General features: G+C 38.7%; 1 protein-coding gene across 4 annotated transcripts in view; it reads right to left on the reverse strand.

Annotated features, from left to right (window-relative positions):
* PTPRZ1 (protein tyrosine phosphatase receptor type Z1) overlaps nt 1-19856 on the reverse strand; it is a 182236-nt gene that overhangs the window by 23483 nt on the left and 138897 nt on the right. For 2 of the 4 annotated variants that reach the window (XM_013985675.3, XM_003134735.5), the window contains exons 14-21: nt 13296-13387; nt 9717-9802; nt 6723-6743; nt 6455-6551; nt 4025-4107; nt 2472-2606; nt 1776-1910; nt 810-973 (exon numbers count right to left, since the gene is read on the reverse strand). In XM_013985675.3, coding sequence (XP_013841129.2) covers nt 810-973; nt 1776-1910; nt 2472-2606; nt 4025-4107; nt 6455-6551; nt 6723-6743; nt 9717-9802; nt 13296-13387 — 813 coding nt within the window. The remainder of the gene's footprint in view (nt 1-809; nt 974-1775; nt 1911-2471; nt 2607-4024; nt 4108-6454; nt 6552-6722; nt 6744-9716; nt 9803-13295; nt 13388-19856) is intronic. The other 2 variants (XM_013985677.3, XM_013985674.3) reach the window with 1 other exon arrangement.

Raw genomic sequence — 19856 nt, forward strand, 5'->3', positions numbered from 1 at the left:
ATATTTTAAATTTTTTAAAATTAAAAAAAATTTTTTTGGCCATGCCTGAGGCATGCAGAAGTTCCCAAGCCAGGGATCGAACCAGTGCCACAGTAGTGACCCAAGATGCTGCAGTGACAACACTGGATCCTTAACCTGCTAGAGAACTCCTGCTATTTTAACTAAAAACATATTTGATTGAAACCTTTACTGCATTTTCTTCTTTCTTTGAAATATCATTATTTCTATTCATCAACCTGATTTTGGAAATTAAAGTACCTGGGCAACTATGAATTGATAACACGTTCAATAGGATATACTAGAAAAAATTCAGGAAAATGAGAAAGGGGTTTTGATCCCAAACTGTTTGAAAAAACTTAAAAGTATTTTGCTAAATCCCAACACTTTGTGTGCTTTGTTTTCTCTAATGATGACCTGGCATAATAAGTCTACAAAGACTGTTAACTCCGAGGAACAGGGGTTGGGTCTCAGGCATTTTTATCTCAAGACATTGCGTTGTAGTAAATGTTCATTTAATGACAAAACATTGTTCTGCCTGCCTCACCTAATTATTAATTTTATTAATTTATTCGTATTAGGATAATATACATCAGGAAAAAAAAAAACACCTGGAGCTTTGATATATTCAGCAATCACATTCTGAGTCTGGCGTACTCACTTCTTAGTGGCCTATTTATGAAAGGAGGCTTGATTTCATGAGCCCTGACGTCATGAAATCATTCCTATTTTGGCAAAATCTTTGTTCCTCTGATTTCCTTTTTGTTAGCATGAGCAGTTCTGGGGGATAAGAGCCTGGCTCTGAGACTCACCTGCAATGAACAACAACAGGCCCTACGGCATGGCGCTTGGCATGGGATGCCTTTCTCACAAAGGTCAGCACAGGCAGCGAGTACTCGGGCACTCCCATGTCAGGCCACTGAGTGTAGTGGTACTGCGTAACCACGCGCCCACTGGGTCTTCCTTTCTGGGAACCCTGGAAGAGACCAGACAGCAAATCAGCTAACTGACCTGCATACACGGGGTCCTTAACATCAACTCAGGATTCAGAGCTGGATGATGGTGGTCCGTGATGAAGCAAAAAAAGTCATTTGCGATAGTTAATCTTGTGTGTCATCTCGGCCAGGCTATGATGGCCAGTGACTTGATCAAACACCAGTCACACAGGATGTTACTGTCAAGGCATTTTTAAAGATGTGATGGACATTTAAATCAGTAAGACTTCAAGTAAAGTGGATTATGCTCCAGAATGTGAGTAGGTCTCATCCAAAGAGTCGAAGGCCTTAAAAGCAAAGACTGAAGTTCCTTGAAGAAGAGGTATTCCCCTCAAGACTGCAACAGAGAAATCCTGCCTGACTTTCCATCCTGGAGTCCACTCTTTAAAAAACTCTATCTTCAAATATGTGTTTGTTTTTCTAAGGAACTCTGACTTACAACTTGCTCTTTTTCTTTTCCTCCCCTTCCTCCATCGCCACTGTTTTCAGTTGGCTGTGCAGTTTCACATGGGGCAGGGACTTTAGTTTGAGTATCACTGCAACCACTGGCGCCATGACCAATATGGTGCCGAAGCCATGCCTGGTATTTAGAGACTTGGAAGAAACTTTGGGAATTGAGGTGTAGCTGTGATAAGAACACTTAATGCCTTTAATATATATATATACACACACATATCTATGCACATATGTACTTTTTACCCTGTTCTGGTGACACCACCCATTCACTTAAAGAAAAACCAGATGTATTACCTAATTGACACTGTCCATCATTTGTGGACTTACCTTTTTGATCTTGGTGTTTCTTAGAGTAAAACTCCTCACAGTATAATAAGCAAGCATTTGAACACTCTTCTGAGTGACCAGAAAGTTCCCATACTCTTCACTCCCATCAGCAGGCCAATACTGGTCACATTTTCTCTGTGAAAGAGAAAGCTAGGATGCTATTTCCATACTTTAAGTGTTCGATATACTTTATCCCTGAAATCAGTTAGGATCTGACACCACAACTCCCTCATTCTTCTAAACATTTTCTTTCCTTTCTAAGTGATTGCAGAGTAGTTGCAGAGGAGACCAGGGATAGAACCACAAAGCTGGAAGAAACTGGAGATGCTCGGGTCCAAACTTTCCCCTTTCAGATGAGAAAAGTGAGACCAGATGTACTGAGTCACTATAAAGCCAGGACTAGAATCCAGCTCCTGTGAATTAAAATCTACTTCACTCTGCAATGTTTTCCCAGGACCCTCATTTGCTTTTTCTCATGAAATGAAGCAGGCATTTATATAGCAGGTAGCTTGATTTATAGTGAAAGTTTTTGACCTGTAATGGTAACGGTTTCCTTTTAGCTGTCATTACTTACTAGAAAGGAATCTTGCTTAGCCTTCCTAACTTTTGCTGCTTCCTAATGCTGACTCTCTCAAAAGCAACATAAAGCACTTCCAATCACTGTCTCAAGGACAGCATAATAGACTGCCTACATACCCTTCCTTTCTCCACAAGGTTTGTTATCATGACAATAACTTCCACATTATGCTCCCATATCATTCTCCAGAAATCTTCGGCTGTGGATTTCAGTGGGCCTTGGGCAGCAATGTAAGCTTTTGGTCTGTTGTAGCCCTGGAGAAACAAATGACGAATGCTTCTTACTGATGAACTGGTATGCCATTTTTAACCGTTTCATTTTTAAGATCAGCACTTTTTTTTTTTGGCTATAAAAGAAAACCATTTAAAAAACTTGCAAAGCTGGAGGAACTTACTAGTACTGGCAAAGACAGCAACTCTTCTTTAACTATAATTTTTGTTAAAAAAAAAAAAGAGTTTGGGATACACGCTACTGTATATAAAATAGATAAAAAGGGACCTACTGTATAGCACATGGAATTACACTCAATATTTTGTAATAACCTATAAAGGAAAAGAATCTAAAAAAGAATATGTATAACTGAATCACTGTGCTGTATACCTGAAACTAACACAAAACTGTAAATCATTAAAAAGAGTTCTTCTTGGAGTTCCCGTCGTGGCGCAGTGGTTAACAAATCCGACAAGGAACCACGAGGTTGCGGGTTCAGTCCCTGCCTTTGCTCAGTGGGTTAACAAGCTGGCGTTGCTGTGAGCTGTGGTGTAGGTTGCAGACGAGGCTTGGATCCCGAGTTGCTGTGGCTCTGGCGTAGGCTGGTGGCTACAGCTCCAATTTGACCCCTAGCCTGGGAACCTCCACATGCCGCAGGAGCGGCCCAAAAAATAGCAAAAAGACAAAAAAAAAAAAAAAAAAAGAGTTCTTCTTGCATTGACACAATGACTATTCTCTGTATCTCTAGCCCAAGTGCACTTATTTCTAGTCTGTTTACTATGTATAATACGTGTTCCTTAACCATGCTGCTTTGAAATGTGTTTGAGGCATTAGGGCTCAGTCAGCTACAACAGTCATGAAAACTTTGGTGTTGACTCCTCACCCTCTCCCCAGTGGCACTGAGCAATGCTAATCATTTACAGCTACCCTTCACTTATTACCCATTGGTGGCCAAGAAGCTTGACAAACATTAACCCTAATCCTCCATCTATATGCAAAATGGAAGCCTCATTCCTGATTTGGAGATAAGGAAACTGAAGCTCAGAGGAGTTAAGTGACTTTTTAGCCTTTCTTCGCTGGCCAGTGGCAGAGCTGGGACGGAGCTATAGCCATAGGAATGCCTACACCTACACCACAGTAATGCAGGATCCGAGCTGTGTCTGTGACCTACACCACAGCTCACAGCAACCGAGATCCTTAACCACTGAGCAAGGCCTGGGATCAAACCTGCAAGTTTGATTTGTTTCCACTGTGCCACTCTTACCCAAGACATAAACCAAGTACAATAGCTTGAGTGCCACGCAATCTGAAAAGCTTTGCCATGGGATCTCTTACTGCTGATTTGTATTTTTGTTATCTTTCCTATAATATGCACTAAGCGCTATTACATGTACAATACCATGGTATAATAAATTCATAGTCTAATATAATTTTCATAAAAGTTCAGTTGAAACATGCTTACATCAACATAATTGGCATTGATGTAATCAGTCAGTTTGCCATCTTTTTCAGCAAGTTGTGCAAGCTTAACCCTACTATGATCATCTGTAATAAAAAAGAAAACATTTCACTATAGCATGAACTGCTTTTTGGCATAAATGTCATTTATACTTATATAAGATATAAATTCAATTTATCAAATACAGTTAAAATCAATGCAGACATCATTTACTCTAGTAGGCTTTTGGAGGATACAGAGTTGACAAAAATAAAGATAAATATAACAAAAGCCTGTTCTTTTAAGAAGTTTTCCAATGTGGAAAGTGAGAATGGCCGTATTTACAGAGAATGTTCGGGTGTCAACAGGGAGGTGCACACTATTAGAGGGGCATAAAGGCAGAAATTGGATTGGTTTGAGATGAAAATACTTCAGTTCATAGAGGTTGAATCCTGAAGTTAGCATCTTAAATGGGTTTCAAAAGGTGGATACTGGGGCTGTGAACACAGCAGAGCCCGTGAAGGGGAGCGAACAGTGACGTGGGCGTCAGAAAGCTAAGGAAGATGGCAGCACCCATGCTCCAAACAGGAGGCTGGAAAAGGAAGTTGAGAAGGGAGCAGAAGGGATCGAGGACGCGTCTGTGAATGGTTACAAGCAAACAGCTCTTTCAAGGGAAGACCTCAGAGAGGAGGGCAGGAGAATGACCACCCAAGGATGGAGGACACGGAGCCTACACGGCAGTGAAGAGGGGATGGAAAGCTCGGTAAGGCATGCATGGTGCATGGTCCTTGGTCCTAATTACATATGCTGAAATGAGGAGTTTGGGATTAACTTCAGTCCCACAGAGACACTATGTTTGGAGGAACTGCAGAATAAAAAAGGAAAATGTCACGAGAAGGACACTTGGTTTAACGGGGGCAGACTTTTTTTTTAAGGGTCGCACCTGCGGCATACAGAAGTTCCCAGGCTAAGGCAAGAATTGGAGCTGTAGCTGCCAGCCTATACCACAGCCACAAAAACGTGGGATCCAAGCCACATCTGCAACCCACACCACAGCTCATGGCAACTCTGGATCCTTAATCCACTGAGCAAGGCCAGGGATCAAATCCAAGTCCTCATGGATCCTGGTCAGGTTTGTTACTGCTGAGCCACGATAGGAACGCCTGCGAAGACTGGTTTTTGTTTTTGTTTCTGTTTTTTTTTTTTTTCTCTAGAATGAATAAATGAATATAGACCAAACCATCACAAGTTAAAGAGATATTCTGGGATAATAATACTTTGGTGACATTAGCAGCCCACAAAGGTGCAGGACATGCACAGAGAAATCTTGTTGGGAAAGAAAGACAACACCCATGCAAACTACTTGGAACCGTGATCACAAAAGTTCTCTCTCCAGAATCTAGAATGGAACCAGAATTTAAATAACCAAGATGGTAAGATTGTGTTCATGTGAATCTAGGAAGGCCCACTGAATACATAAGGAAGGACCTCAGCTGAGGTTTTGAGGAGGAATGAAATGGACCTCAGGAGATGGAGGGGGCTATGAAGGAAAAGGAAAGGGAACAGATATAAATAAGAAGTGCTGTCAGAAGTTGGAAGACAGATGATGATTTCATAGGAAAAAATTAGGTAAACTTGTACTAAAGAAAAAAGCTGGAGAGCTGTTCGTTAAGAAGACGAAGAGGGAGATCATCTAAGATGATAAGGGGAGAGAAGAAATAAAAAGAGTGATTCCAACTAACCTTTATTAAGATCCGAGGGAGAATGGCAAGACTGAAGGAAAAAGGGTAGAAGGAAAAAATAAAGGCTACAGAAAATCCCATTTGGTTACTAAATTAACATAGAGTAGGAGGATCTAAGTGAAAGTAGAACTATGGAAGGAGTTTCCGTCGTGGCTCATTGGTTAACAAATCCGACTAGGAACCATGAGGTTGCGGGTTCGATCCCTGGCCTTCGTCAGTGGGCTAAGGATCTGGCGTTGCCGTGAGCTGTGGTGTAGGCTACAGACACAGCTCGGATCCCACATTGCTGTGGTTCTGCTGTAGGCCGGTGGCTACAGCTCTGATTCGACCCCTCGCCTGAGAACCTCCATATGCCTCGGAGCGGTTCAAGAAAACACAAAAAGACCAAAAAAACCCCCCAAAAAACAAAAAAAAGAACTATGGAATATAAATACTGACAGAAAGCATGAGAACAGATTTATAGCCCTTGGGGTCTGAAGAAAGGCCTGAATTAAAATGCTGAGTTCAATTTGTTTGAAAGAAACAGATATCAGGAAATGTGAAGTGCATTTACACTGGGGTGGGTGACGCTATGTCCTATCTAATCCAGGTCTTACTCCCTGACACAAAAGTCCTGAAACTCTGAGGTCTACTGTCAGAGGACTTGAGGACACTGAATTAAAAGCACCACAACAGTGATAACGAGTCAGTGCTGAGTGAAAGATATACTTACAGGCAACAATATTTATGTATCGGTTCTTGTGCTTATTGTCAGGGTGATTGGAGCTGTCTGCTGTGATACCTAAATCAACAGTACAGCTCTGTACCTCCTGTAAAGAAATTGTATGTACAACATTTTAACACAAATCCTTTCAAACAAAGTGCCTTAAAATATACTAAGGAAGATGAAACAAACAAAACAATCTATCAAAAAAAAAAATTTTTTTTAATATAACAACTATTTCTTGGCTAAAAGAAAATGCAGTGAAATAATGCCTTACCTGGTAAAACTCTTTCAGTGTCTAATGAGGGAATGAATGCCAAAAAAGTAAAGAAATCAAATTCCACAGCACACGACAAATGAGAAAAAAAAGCGTTCATATTAGGTTTACAATGGAAAACCATGATCATGCAATAAATACATTTGTCTAATACTAACAAAACAGAATGTTTCAAACACTTGCATGCAAATCAAAACTTCTAACAGTTTGGAACCTTAAAATTATGTAAAAGGAAAAACAAATAACACTTTAAAAGGGGACAGGGGTATACTAATATGATGGATTTTTAAAATGTCGATGAGAAAAACCACATATTGATGACACATTTTGACATATGAGTCAGATTTGCTAATATTCAAAATATAATTATATTTGATCATGATAGCGCTATTTGAAACTGAACTAGGGGTATCTTTTTTTGGTTTACTTTGAGTAATTTTAAAGAGTGTGCAGCTTCCTATTAGATGGTGTCTAAACATTAGAAATCTCCTAAAAGTTTTAAATCATATATACTATGTCCTTTGAAACAAAATTTAGGTAGCATTATTTTCTACATATTTAATTAGTGGACCTCTTTTTAATTAAAACTTCACTGAGTAGAGAAAAACTATTTCTGCCACTTCTCTTTTAAAATCAATTAAAATCCTTCTCAGGTATGTCTTTTATCCAAATATATGGGTTTGGAATTTTACATTATCTAGTGCATATTAAGATAATTTGAAAGCTTGATAATTTTTTTTTTCTTTTTGGCTGCCCAACAGCATATGGAATTCCGAGGCTAGGGATCAGATCCGAGAGGTATCCTTAACCCACTGTGGTGGGCTGGAGATCGAACCTGCGTCCTAGTGCTCCCAAGACACTGCCAATTTTATTGCACCACAGTGGGAACCCAGCCGGTAATTTTTAAGAAAGTATATAACCCAAACGCAAACATATTTCATCAGCAAAATGGCCCAGCCTTTCTCAGAATAAGCTTTTAAGGCCTCATTCTGACTCTAGATTTAAAAACAATTTAATGTATAAACCACTTAAAAGGTGTAGCATTGTTAGTCATTAAGCTAATTATTAAGTTAATAAAAAGTTTTTTTTTTCAATTAGACTGTGAGTTAAAAGCAATGGAATTAAGAAAATACTCTTGAGTAAAAATATGAGGTTATTTTATTAATTTAATCATTTTGAACTACTTAAAATATTCAAAATGATTTCATAGTTGTGAAAACTGTGTCTGCCTTTACACATAAACTATCAGCAACTTTTGTAATAAATTGTCTATTTTTCCTTATAATTTTTAATATTTGCAAGATTAAACCCATACTTAACATAGTCTTCCTTTTGCAGCTATGATTTTGTTTGATGTATGCCTGGTAGTTTCTATAAGTTAATACTGCACCACTCAGTAACCTCTATCATGGTAGGAAAAAATAATGTGATGTTTTAAATAAATAATTCTTCAGAATATCCCACTTTATTCTTACACTGCTTTCTTATTCAACGTAGCTATGACTTAGATTTCTTTTAAGATTATATTATCTGGCTTCGATTGTTCTGTTTTGTTTTTTCTTTTTATAGCCTCACCTGTGGCATATAGAGTTTCTGGGCCAGGAGTTGAATCAGAGCTGCCTATGCCACAGCCATGGCAACCTCAGATGCAAGTCACATCTGTGACCTAAGCCACAGCTTTCGGCAATGCTGGATTCTTAACCCACTGAGTGAGTCCAGGGACGGAGCCCGCATCCTCACGGACAACACTGGGTCCTTAATGCACCGAGCCACAGTGGGAACTCCTCTACTATTTTTAATTTAGTGAAAATACATCATATTTCATTATTCTTTCCTTTGGTTTCTTAAAGCTTTCCAATATCTGGCATTTTCCTTCCCTACATGCGTTCTTATGGATGGGTGTAATGGGGACGGTAATACACCCTGTTGCCAGGATCAGAGCTCAAAGGGAGGTCCTCTGAGCCCTTGGGACTGAAGTCAGGGGCAAAAGCCAATGTGCTGCTTCCTATAGGGGAGAGGGCAGGGATGCCTTCAATTTCTGGAAAATGGAAAGGATATGAGGTTAAAAATCACAGACCTAGGTTTGAATCCCAGTTCTGTTATTTATTAGTTGTTACTTAACTTCTGTGGAAGTTGATTTCACCAACAATATGAATACAAACAAAAACTAGTAACTTCCAGAGTTGGGTGAAGGTTGCATGTAGAAGCATCTAGTACAATGACTGGCATATTATGGATGCTCAATAAAAGTAACTTGAGTTTTCTGGGTATTACTGTTAACTGTGGACTTACGGTACCCTATTTTGAAAAATCTCCTTAACTGATACTTCAGTGGGCCATGATAAATTTGCAGTACATTTCTCTGCCTCTACTAAGAGTATTTTATATACAGAATATTCCTAGAAAAATTTTCACTGACTATGAGGTTCAAACTTTTTTTAGAAATGCGTATTTTCTTGAGAAGATGGGGTTTTACACTGTATAATATTTATTATGACTTGTATAATAAGTGCTTATGAATTTACACTGTTGTAATACTTACAATGAAAAGTCTGTATGTCCTTTGACTGAAAATTATGAAATTCAGTAGTTTAATTCATATAATTTAGAAAATTAAAAGGAATAAGCCCTACTAATTCAGATTAAAAAATAAGAAAGAATACGGGAGTTCTGATTTTAAGGGAGAGAATTAACAATGTTTTTGTTTTTTCCGCTAGGGCAACTTGAATTTTAAAATGAAAAATTTTCTAAATTATATGATAACCAATTTTCTAAATTATATGGTAACCAATTTTCTAAATTATATGATAACCAATTTTCTAAATTATATGATAACCATATGATAACCATAATTAAACACATAATTAACTGCAGAAGCAATATTCTTACTAGAAGTGAAAAGGGTTACAATATCATGAAATAGCCTATTGCTGAATTTTTAAAATCTCCTTACTATTTTCCATCTTATGTAAAATAGACATATTAAAATCATACCTCAAATTCTTCAGTAAACCCACTACTTGCATGTAAGTCTGCAACATGCTTTGGAAAGTGCTTTATGGGAATTGCTCCAACATCATCTAAGTGAATAAAAAAACTAGATTGGAAAGGATAATTTTAACAGAAATAAATATGCCTCTCATTTATAGAGATTTATAAAGAGCCTTCTAAAACAACTTTGAAATTTAATTATTCCTATAATCCCGACTGAACGTGCGTTCAATGAAACATTAAGCAACAATTACAATTTCCTCTACATTTGCCATCATCTACTATCAGTCATAATCTGAACTTTAGAATTCTGATTTGATCAGGAATCTCTTTTCCTTTCATTCTCTCAAGAGAAAAGACTTAATTCTCAATTTTAAGTTATAAACAACACCAAAGCCTCACTTCTTATCCATAGACTGCATCTCTTTATGGATAACTTTCTTTAATATGAGTGGGAGTTGCCTGTAAACATTAGGGAAAACATTCAGAAATAATACATTTTGAATTTTACCATGGACTCAACATAATGTAGTGCAATTTCAATTTTACCAAATCGTACAGTTTAATGTCTCTCCATTCAACAGTGAGATGTTTACATTTGAAGACATTCTTTCCCTTCTCTTTACAAATAATAGAAAACATTTATATGCAGACTATTCATTAAGGATAATGTCAAAAACCTTTGGGACTTTTAATCTGTAAAATTTCAAGAATTCTAACTTGAAAATATGCTATGTAAACAAAGTCACTGGATCTGTTAATTAATTGTGAAGGGGCCAAATGATTTTACCTGGGTGTGTATGTGTGTGTTTTTTTTTCCTGGAAAGACTTTCTTAGATTAAACGTATTCCTAGTTCACAGTGTGCAATTTCACAAGTGATATCTCTGACAAGGAAACATCAAACACATTGCACTAGAAACAGTTATTTACATCAACAGATGTTCAGCATCTAGGCCATTTAATATTTTTAAGCTTCAGTTACCAGGAATTTGTTGATTTAAAAAAAAATTAGAATCCATCTGTTCTCTTTTAGATGAGTGTACCTGAATACTAAAATTAAATTAGCGAGTGAAGCTTAAGAAACACTAAAGCAAAGGTGTAATTCCACCTTCACACCTACAGAAGGATCTTGCAGGGAGTAGCTTTTATAATTAGATAAGAAAACAAATAAACTTATCCCATCTAAATCATTAGTTCTCCTAGTCAAGGTCCATCAAACCCATGAAAATGATCCTGCACAGCTAACTTTTTCCACAAGCAAACTGATGACTTCTCATTTGCAATCATGTCTTTTGGTAATTTCTTTCATGAATTGGTCTGCAAGTAAGTGAGACTGGCATTTCTCTTTACGTTCCATTTTTACATGACGGGGAGTGCATCTTTGAGAGCCGAGCAGGTGAAATGAAGAGGTGCCTTTGATCATCATCTTTCTGAGAGGTAAAACAAAGGATTTTGGATTTCCAGGGCAAGGTCCTGATTTTTGGATTATTTTATTTATTGTTTGAACTTTGGATAATGTTAAGATGAATGTGCATACCCTTGCTGACAGAAGGGTATGTGGAAGATGTATGTTTGAAAGTGAAAGGAACTAAACCTAAGAGATAACTGAGAGCCACTGGTCTCAAAATTCTCAATCTGTTAATGAGAAATGATGCTGTACTAAAAGAAATGGACAGGATTTTCATATAAACTAGAAAAACAGAAACAAAACAGTGGTGGTGAAAAACATAGGGTTGATAAAAGAAGTAAAAGAGCAAAACACTTTGGATTCCTATGTCTGTTGAGAATTACAAAGAAAATACTTCTCCTTTTAATTTTTTTTTTAAGTCATGAGACTTCAGAAGATAACATCATGTAGACCTTGGGGCTCAAGCAATAACAGACTGAATCTCAGACAATTTAAAAAGAGGCTCTGGAGTTCCTCTCGTGGCTCAGTGGTTAACGAATCTGACTGGGAACCATGAGGTTGCGGGTTCGATCCCTGGCCTCACTCAGTAGGTCAAGGATCTGGCGTTGCTGTCAGCTGTGGTGTAGGTCGAAGATGTGGCTCGGATCCTGTGTTGCTGTGGCGATGGCACAAACCGGTGGCTATAACTCCGATTTGACTCCTAGCCTGGGAACCTCCATATGCCACAGATGCGACCCTAGAAAAGACAAAGAAATAAATAAATAAAAAGAGGCTCTGGAGAGGAGTGTTTCCTCTTGCTTTCCCTGGCTAGCTGACTCTCCATGTCCTCATCTCATCCTTTCTCCTCTAGTACTGCTCCCATAGTTCACATATTTCCAGGCAACTCATTTTTTTGTCTTTTTAGGGCCGCAACCACGGCACATGGAGGTTCCCAGGCTAGGGGTCTAATCAGAGCTGTAGCTGCCGGTCTACACCACAGCCACAGCAACACCAGATACAAGCCATGTCTGCGACCTACACCACAGCTCATGGCAACACCAGATCCTTAACCCACTGAGCAAGGCCAGGGATCAAACCCGCAACATCATGGTTCCTCATTGGATTCGTTAACCACTGAGCCACGATGGGAACCCCTCTAGGCAAGTCTTTTTGTTGTTGTTGTTGTTACCGCTTTTCATTGTGAAATTTTATAAACGGTTAATTCAATAAGTGTCTGTGGCTTTAGCAACAGTGTGAACTCTAGGGTCAATGAAGGGCTGAACCAAAATGACTCTGGTTGAGTCTTGAATTTGTAAACTAGGGAAGTTCTGATGAAATAGCTGATATTTTCCCAGGCATTCAACTGTGTGACATTTTTACTTCAAGTATTTCAGGCAACCAAATATTCTTTGTGCTTATGATTTTCTTCTACCTTCACCATCTCATAGTTTTTTCCCCCCCAAATGCAGCGAAGAAACCTATTTTCACATATACTCACATAATCAGAAAAGAACTAAACTTCCTCCTTATTTCTGTGGTTTTGTCCTGACTCTTTACTGCATTGGTTTAGTCTGACTTTTGTTGTTTAGGTTTCAAGTCACTGAAACGACTGAAGTAAGTGTTATCCCTTACTAATTTTATTGCTGTAAACATTTATGTTCTTTAACATATAACATTTGAACAATTATAAATTATTTTGCCATATCACCTGTACAGTTAAGAATGTTCAAATTTGGAGTTCCTGTCGTGGCTCAGCGGTTAATGAATCCGACCAGGAATCATGAGGTTGTGGGTTCGACCCCTGGCCTCGCTCAGTGGGTTAGGATCCGGAGTTGCCATGAGCTGTGGTGTAGGTTGCAGACTTGGCTTGGATCCTGTGTTGCTGTGGCTCTGGTGTAGGCCGGTGGCTACAGTTCTGATTAGGCCCCTAGCCTGGGAACTTCCATACGCAGCGGGAGCAGCCCTAGAAAAGGCAAAAAAAGACCAAAAAAAAAAAAAAGAGAGAGAGAGAGAATGTTCAAATTTGATAAGTGGTACACCTGAATGCCTGATACACAATATTTTGGGCAACACAAATATTCACTGACCTACATTGTAACCATTTGTAAAGTATTCCAATGAGCACAAACCCTCCAGCACAGTGCTCTTCACTGAACATCTACCAGCTACTCACAGTCACACGTGAAGCTATTACCTGAAATTGGAAAGATAGGTGTTGGAGGTGTGGATATTACTCGAGGAGACGTACTGTCCTCTAAATAAAAGTGTGCGGTCTGGAAACATTTCCTGGGAAGAAGAGAAAGCAATTTATACTACTAGCTGGCATGGACAATAAGACAACTTCTGAGATGCTTAAACATTATGACAGAAATGTCCAGAATTCAAACATAAGTGGAAATCTATAAGCTATTTTTGCAAGACTCAGGTATTAAAGAATTTCATGGCCTCCAAATTTATCTCCGTTTTACCTGCACCAAATCCAGAAGAGCGAGCAACTATCGGACATGCTATAATAAGGAGACATGACACTTGAGCTTGCAGTTGGTGCCAAGGAGGAAGACACCCCAGTGCCCTAGCTACTCTTCTACCACCGCTGTATACCAGTATGTCCTGCCATCTCGCACAGGACCAGAATGGGAAAGAAAGGCTGCCAAAGCTATTTTCACTCAATACCTAAATGACCATGCCATTCTGAGGATATTCAGCTGCTAGCAAAAGGTAGCAAATAACAGCCATGTAGAAACAAAATTCCACAGTGGTAACATTTTGATGCAAAAAAGAAGGGAGCTTTCTAAGTAAGAGAATGCAGTAATGACGAAAGGAAGTCAGGAATAATGAGCACATTAAACCAAAAACAGGGGTGATTTCCTCTCAGACAGATGCTAGCCTTGAGGAGGGTTTTGAGACTGAATATATTGGGAATCAATGACAACTATGACCCACAATGTACCTGAATCTATTTTCATTCAGATAAAGAGAGTAACATATGGTATGAGCTCACTGCAAAATACTGAGAAGAGCAAAGAACCAACTGCTGCTATAAAAGAATGTAAACCATCCTTAATTTAAAAATGTACATAATTAAAACTGCTAATGACACTTTGATGTGGGTCATTTAATTTATTTGAAATATTACTCATGAGTGGTTAAGTTTAAATAGAAAGATCTGTTTGAGTGAAAATGCCAATCTCATTTTCCATTTAAAACATCCAAGCGACAAGATATTTACCCTAATGAGCTTTAACATAACATTTGTTCTTATGTGACACACTTCAATTGTGGTATTTTTTTATATAATCAGTTCTCTGCATAAAATTCTTCAGTGGCTGCCCACTAAAATTAGAATGATATTTAATTATTTCAGCAAGGGCTGTCAGATCTTCTTTGACCTGGTTCCCCGCCTACTCCAGCACCTCATCTCTGACTCCTGCTCTAGCCCACACTGGTCCTTTCTTTCTCCCTTGAAGAAGCCCTGTCTGTTATCATTTCAGGGCCTTCGCTCTTGTCTCTTTCCTAGCATTTATGCATCGGCTCAAAGGCCACTTCTTGTGAGTCCTTCTCTGACCACCTGAGCTAAAAGTACCAGCTCTTCTGGCCAAGTTACTATTCTTCCCTCTTTGCTTGCTCTGTGGCACTTCTCACTACCTGAAATATGTTACTGATGTGTTTATTTGTCTTTCATGATTTTAGTTGGTCCTCTCTCACCAGGATGTAAGTCCCCCAAAGGCAAGGTACTTTGTCTCAATGCAGTACGAGTCCCCAGGATCAAGAGCAGTGTTGGGCATGTTGTAGGTTCCCCAATGTATTTATTCAGTGAATTCACTGCTCTAAGTATGAGCAGTACAAAATTATATAGTTCATTTATAAATTGTTACACCCCCCCATTTCAAAAGCAATGATGCGCATAGCAAAAAAAAAAAAAAAAATAGCCCTCTGGTCTGATGGCATAACCTTTGATGATAAAACTTATGAGGCTGTAGGTAATTGAGAGAATGCAAGAATGTCTTCAAGAGAAGAGAGGTAGGAGAAAAAGGAGTGGATGCAGAATCAACTGCAATGTAGGGCCCAAGGGATCCTGAAAGAGGTTCAGATCCCAGAAAGTGGAAAGCTCAGGGCAGACTCAGGAGAAGAGGGAGGTCTCAGGATCAAGAACTATCCCATCGAAAGTCCACATTTGAGCAGCCCTGACACTAGCCTGGAGCGGAAACTCCAGGGCAAGAGTGGCTTATCTGTGCAATCAGGGATGCAGCATATTCTGACATATCGATACAGGGACACTGGGTTTCACACCTGCTTTTCAGATTGCAGAATTAAAATTCTTTTGACGTCCCTAAAATATGGTTACTCAAGCTGGTTGAAAGGATTTCTATTTACTTTTTGATGAATCTTAAAGTTGTAAAATACCTTAAGGGACCTAGTGCAACATCACCGCTGATACAAGAGTCCCTTCCCCAGCAGCTCCGACATACTAAAAAAGATCCCGTTTGAATACTTTCAGTGACAAGGAGTTTACTTCTTTATGAAACAGCTTTAGTTACTAGACATTTTCTTAAACTAATTCAAAACTCATTCCCTTGTAAGCATCTCCAAATGGTACCTACCTCCTGTTCCAATGTTATGTGCCTCATACTGTTGACATTTTTCTTGCATTGAGCCCTAAATCCCCTAATACTTTGACATATTGGCTCCACTTCTGTAGTTTACAGATTTTTAAAGACTATAATACCCCAAATCCTTTTTTTTTTCTTTTTTTTTTCTTTTTGGCTGTGCCCACGTCATGTAGAAGTTCCTGGGTCAGGAATTGAACCTACTCCACAGTAGCAACCCGGGCCGCTACAGTGACAATGCCCGATCTTTAATCTGCTGAGCCACCAGGGCACTTCCAAATATTTTAATACCTAAACCCTAGCTATTTGTGGTCCAAACCTTTTCGGGCTTTTCTCCTTGAAGTTTATACTCCAATAATAAAACAGATTATGGACCACCGAACATGCCTTGTCTTGCTCTAACTCAGTATTTCTCCTCTCTGCTGTAAACATGGTTCTCCTTCTGACCCAAATGCTTCACTCACTAATAAGCCAAGCAAAACTTCCTTTTTAAAGACAGCTCAGTGGTATCTCTGAGAAACAGCCTCCCTCTCATTTCCTAAGGAGGCGTTTGCACTCCCATTTCTGTTTCTGTTGTACCAACACAAACTTCCATCCACTCACTTTCCAAAAGATAGCTTCAAAAAATATGCTTAATTAATCCAAGGATGACCTTCACTTCCTGGACATTTTTCTCTCTTATTTTAAATATTTTAATGGAGTTTCTGTCGAGGCGCAGTGGTTAATGAATCCGACTAGGAAACATGAGGTTGCAGGTTCGGTCCCTGGCCTTGCTCAGTGGGTTGAGGATTCGGTGTTGTCGTGAGCTGTGGTGTATGTTGCAGACGTGGCTCGGATCCCACGTTGCTGTGGCTCTGGTGTAGGCCGGTGGCTATAGCTCTGATTAGACCCCTAGCCTGGGAACCTCCATATGCCTCAGGTGCAGCCATAGAAAAGGCAGAAAGACATATATATATATATATATATATATATATATATATATATATATATATTAATTGATGGTTGGGGTAATCAATTTTCCATATATTTATTTTATGCCTTTATCCTCATTACATTTGTTTTTAAACATGGGGCTATGTCTTTTGATTTATGTCAACCCAATTTTTAATACAGTGGCAGGAGTACAGTAGGTAGTAAATGTTGAATGATTAGATGGATTCCCAGTAGCAAGTAAATTCCACCAACCATAAGGTATTCTCCTGTATCCTAGACTCCATCACCTACCTGAGCCTCAAAGGAGATTAACTTAAAACTGCAAAACATTTGGGAAGAAGAGTTGGAATATATAGCTAGAGAAGAATGGCTGGCTGGCTGGATGGATAGAGGATGTGTCTGAGAGAAGGGGAAGAAGGCAGCATCTTTTAGAATAGGAAAAGGTAAGTTAGGACTTATTGGTGTTGAGGTTTAACATGTTGCTAATATTCACTGCGGTATCTGGGTAAATATCAGCTTCATGCTTTTCAGGGTTGTAATCAAACATTTGTTGGTTTTAGAAAAAAAGTGGTCCAGTAATGTTACTTGCCTTAATAAATAACAAGGCAATCTTATGCATCATACCAATAAGCCTGTAAGTGAGAAAAATTAAAATAGCACATATTCTGGATGAAAAGCATCTGTATATTGCTTAGGTATATTCCATAGTGTAGTCTGACCTAGGAAGTGACGTTCTGCTTAAAAGACATCGTGGCACCAAAAGGCAGCCTGGCACTGAAAGGCCTCCATTATGGGTTGGTAGCTCCATTCAAGGGCCCACAAATTTGATTTTAAAATCAAGAGAGAATTTGTATTGCTTCTCTTCCCACTCTCCCCAGCCAGAACAACTGTGTCTATGGAAAGTTCTATTCCACAGAGCCTTCTTTCTTTCTTTCTTTCTTTTTTTTTTTTTTTTTCTTTTTAGGGCACGTGGAAGCTCTTCCAGGCCAGGGGTCGAATCGGAGCTGCAGCTGCCAGCCCATGCCACAGCCACAGCAACGTGGGACCCGAGCCACCACCCACACCACAGCTCATGGCAACGCTGGATCCCCAACCCACTGAGCGAGGCCAGGGATCGAACCCACATACCCACGGATACTAGCTGGACCTGTTTCTGCTGCACCCAGACGGGAACTCCCCCTACAGCACTTTTGATGGAGTGCTGTTTTGTTGAACATACCTCTGGTATTTTTTAGACTTTAACTCTTTAAAAAGCTCTCCCAAATTCACCCTTTGTCATCTTTAAAAAGAACTTTTGGAAAATATCTCTTATGGAAGAAATTTTGCATTTTAGAAACTTATGATTTGGCTCATATAAATTATACATTAAAGCATCTGGAAAATAATTTCAAGGCATATTATTTAATGTATGACACGATTCAATAACCGTGGTCCATCTGTTCTGTATCAGCAGTGAGTGTCTTCACGTCTATGTGCTAAGTGTTGATAACTATGTCTCCTGCTAATTATCACTCAGCCATGAGGAAAAAAAGTGATGATGTTTTAAACTTGTAGACATAGGTCCTATCAATCAATGTTAATCTGATTATTTAATTTACACCTTTTCATCACCGTATTTAGCATTCAAAGCCAGAAACGTGTAATTATTATTCCATTTTTTGATCCTTATACAAATATGAAACAATATTCATCATGCCGTACTCATCAGAGAACCCCAAAGAAAGTTCGACCACAATCTTAAGGATGGTCTCGTGAACCCTCCCCCCAAACGGTAAAAAGAGGAAACTGAGTCCTAGGTGGGTAATTCCGAGATATGACCTTCCCAAGGCCCTAGAGCAAATATCAGGCAGAACAAAAAAGGGATCCAGATTTTATCACCTCTGATGGGTCCTGCCTTCCTGCTCTAACATGCTTTCTCTCAAGGTTTACACAAAACTCTAGGACCATCCTGAGTTAGGTAAATTAGCCATGAGATTTTTAAGGCGTCCTACAGGCTACAGTTTCCACAAAGATCTAAAACGTTTCCAGACTGACTAAGGAAATCACACTGCTGACAAATGCAGCTACACTGGCATTTGAATAATTCACACAAACCTTGAAGAATGCACCAAAATTGTCATTTTGTAATTCAGCAATTAACCCTCCTAATGTATTTGTATCACTGGTCTCAGAAGGTATATTTTGAAGTGAATTAACTTCAAATGGTTGTGAGTCGGACAGATACATTAAGTTTGAAAATGGGTAAGTAAGAGGAATGAATCCTATCAGGATATTTGATCGTGTAAAGTATATTCATAAAACCCTAAGTATTCTTACTTCAACACTCTGAACTCAAGTGACATAAGTGCTATTGTGAAGGAAAGAGAAATATTTGGTGAGAAAGGAGAAACTTTATTGAGGAAGGTCCAATTAATATATTCCAATTTGTAATTTTACCTTTTTTCTCTTAGATGAAGATGTACTTTCATCTAAGTACTAATGGAATGACCTATTAATAATACAAGATAAAAACCACTCTAGATTTTAATTTTCCACGAAATCTCAAATCATATTAAAAAAGACACTGATTTTCAAATCTGTATAAATTAAAGTGGGAAGATTAAGTAAGAGATTAAAAGACTCATCCTAATTATTTCAACGTTATAACTATAAACAATCTGACATCTTGACTGAAATTTATTCTAACGTTATTTACAATAAGCAGAATTTGGTCCTATTTTTCATCCTATTTTATACTTGTTTACCCTCAATTTCCATTAATTTCAAAAATTGGCTTGGAAAGGAAAATCAGATTAGACAGAAAGCAGTAATCTGAACAAACATGATATTAACGTGGGTAAGAAGTCTGGCTAACAAGCCTTGTGGGGAGTAGGAAGAAAAGCAATATGAAGTATTTTTAAGTGAACATTTATGGACTCGGTGCTGTGTTCATGGTACTCTGGTCAGCAAGGAATATTCTGTAAAATGAGGCACTGGCAATTATAGGAATCCCTAAGAAAGCAGTTTTGTTTGCATCTTATGGACAAAACAGACTCCCAACTCCTGTAGGATAACAAAAGCATGACCTATTCTCCATAGTCTGCAGTCTATTTACTCTTCCCTAAAAGATGTCAGATATGAAATACAGTTGCTCTTGGAAACATTCTACCTTAGCCAACCAATGTAAACCTGGCAGCAGCTCCCTGAGGCATGCTTCAGTCTCAGACACAACCAGC

Source organism: Sus scrofa, chromosome 18, assembly GCF_054392235.1.
Source record: "Sus scrofa isolate SSC_HxYL_T2T_F1_AM1 chromosome 18, Sscrofa_HxYL_maternal_Yorkshire_Landrace_v2.0, whole genome shotgun sequence".
Lineage (NCBI taxonomy): Eukaryota > Metazoa > Chordata > Mammalia > Artiodactyla > Suidae > Sus > Sus scrofa.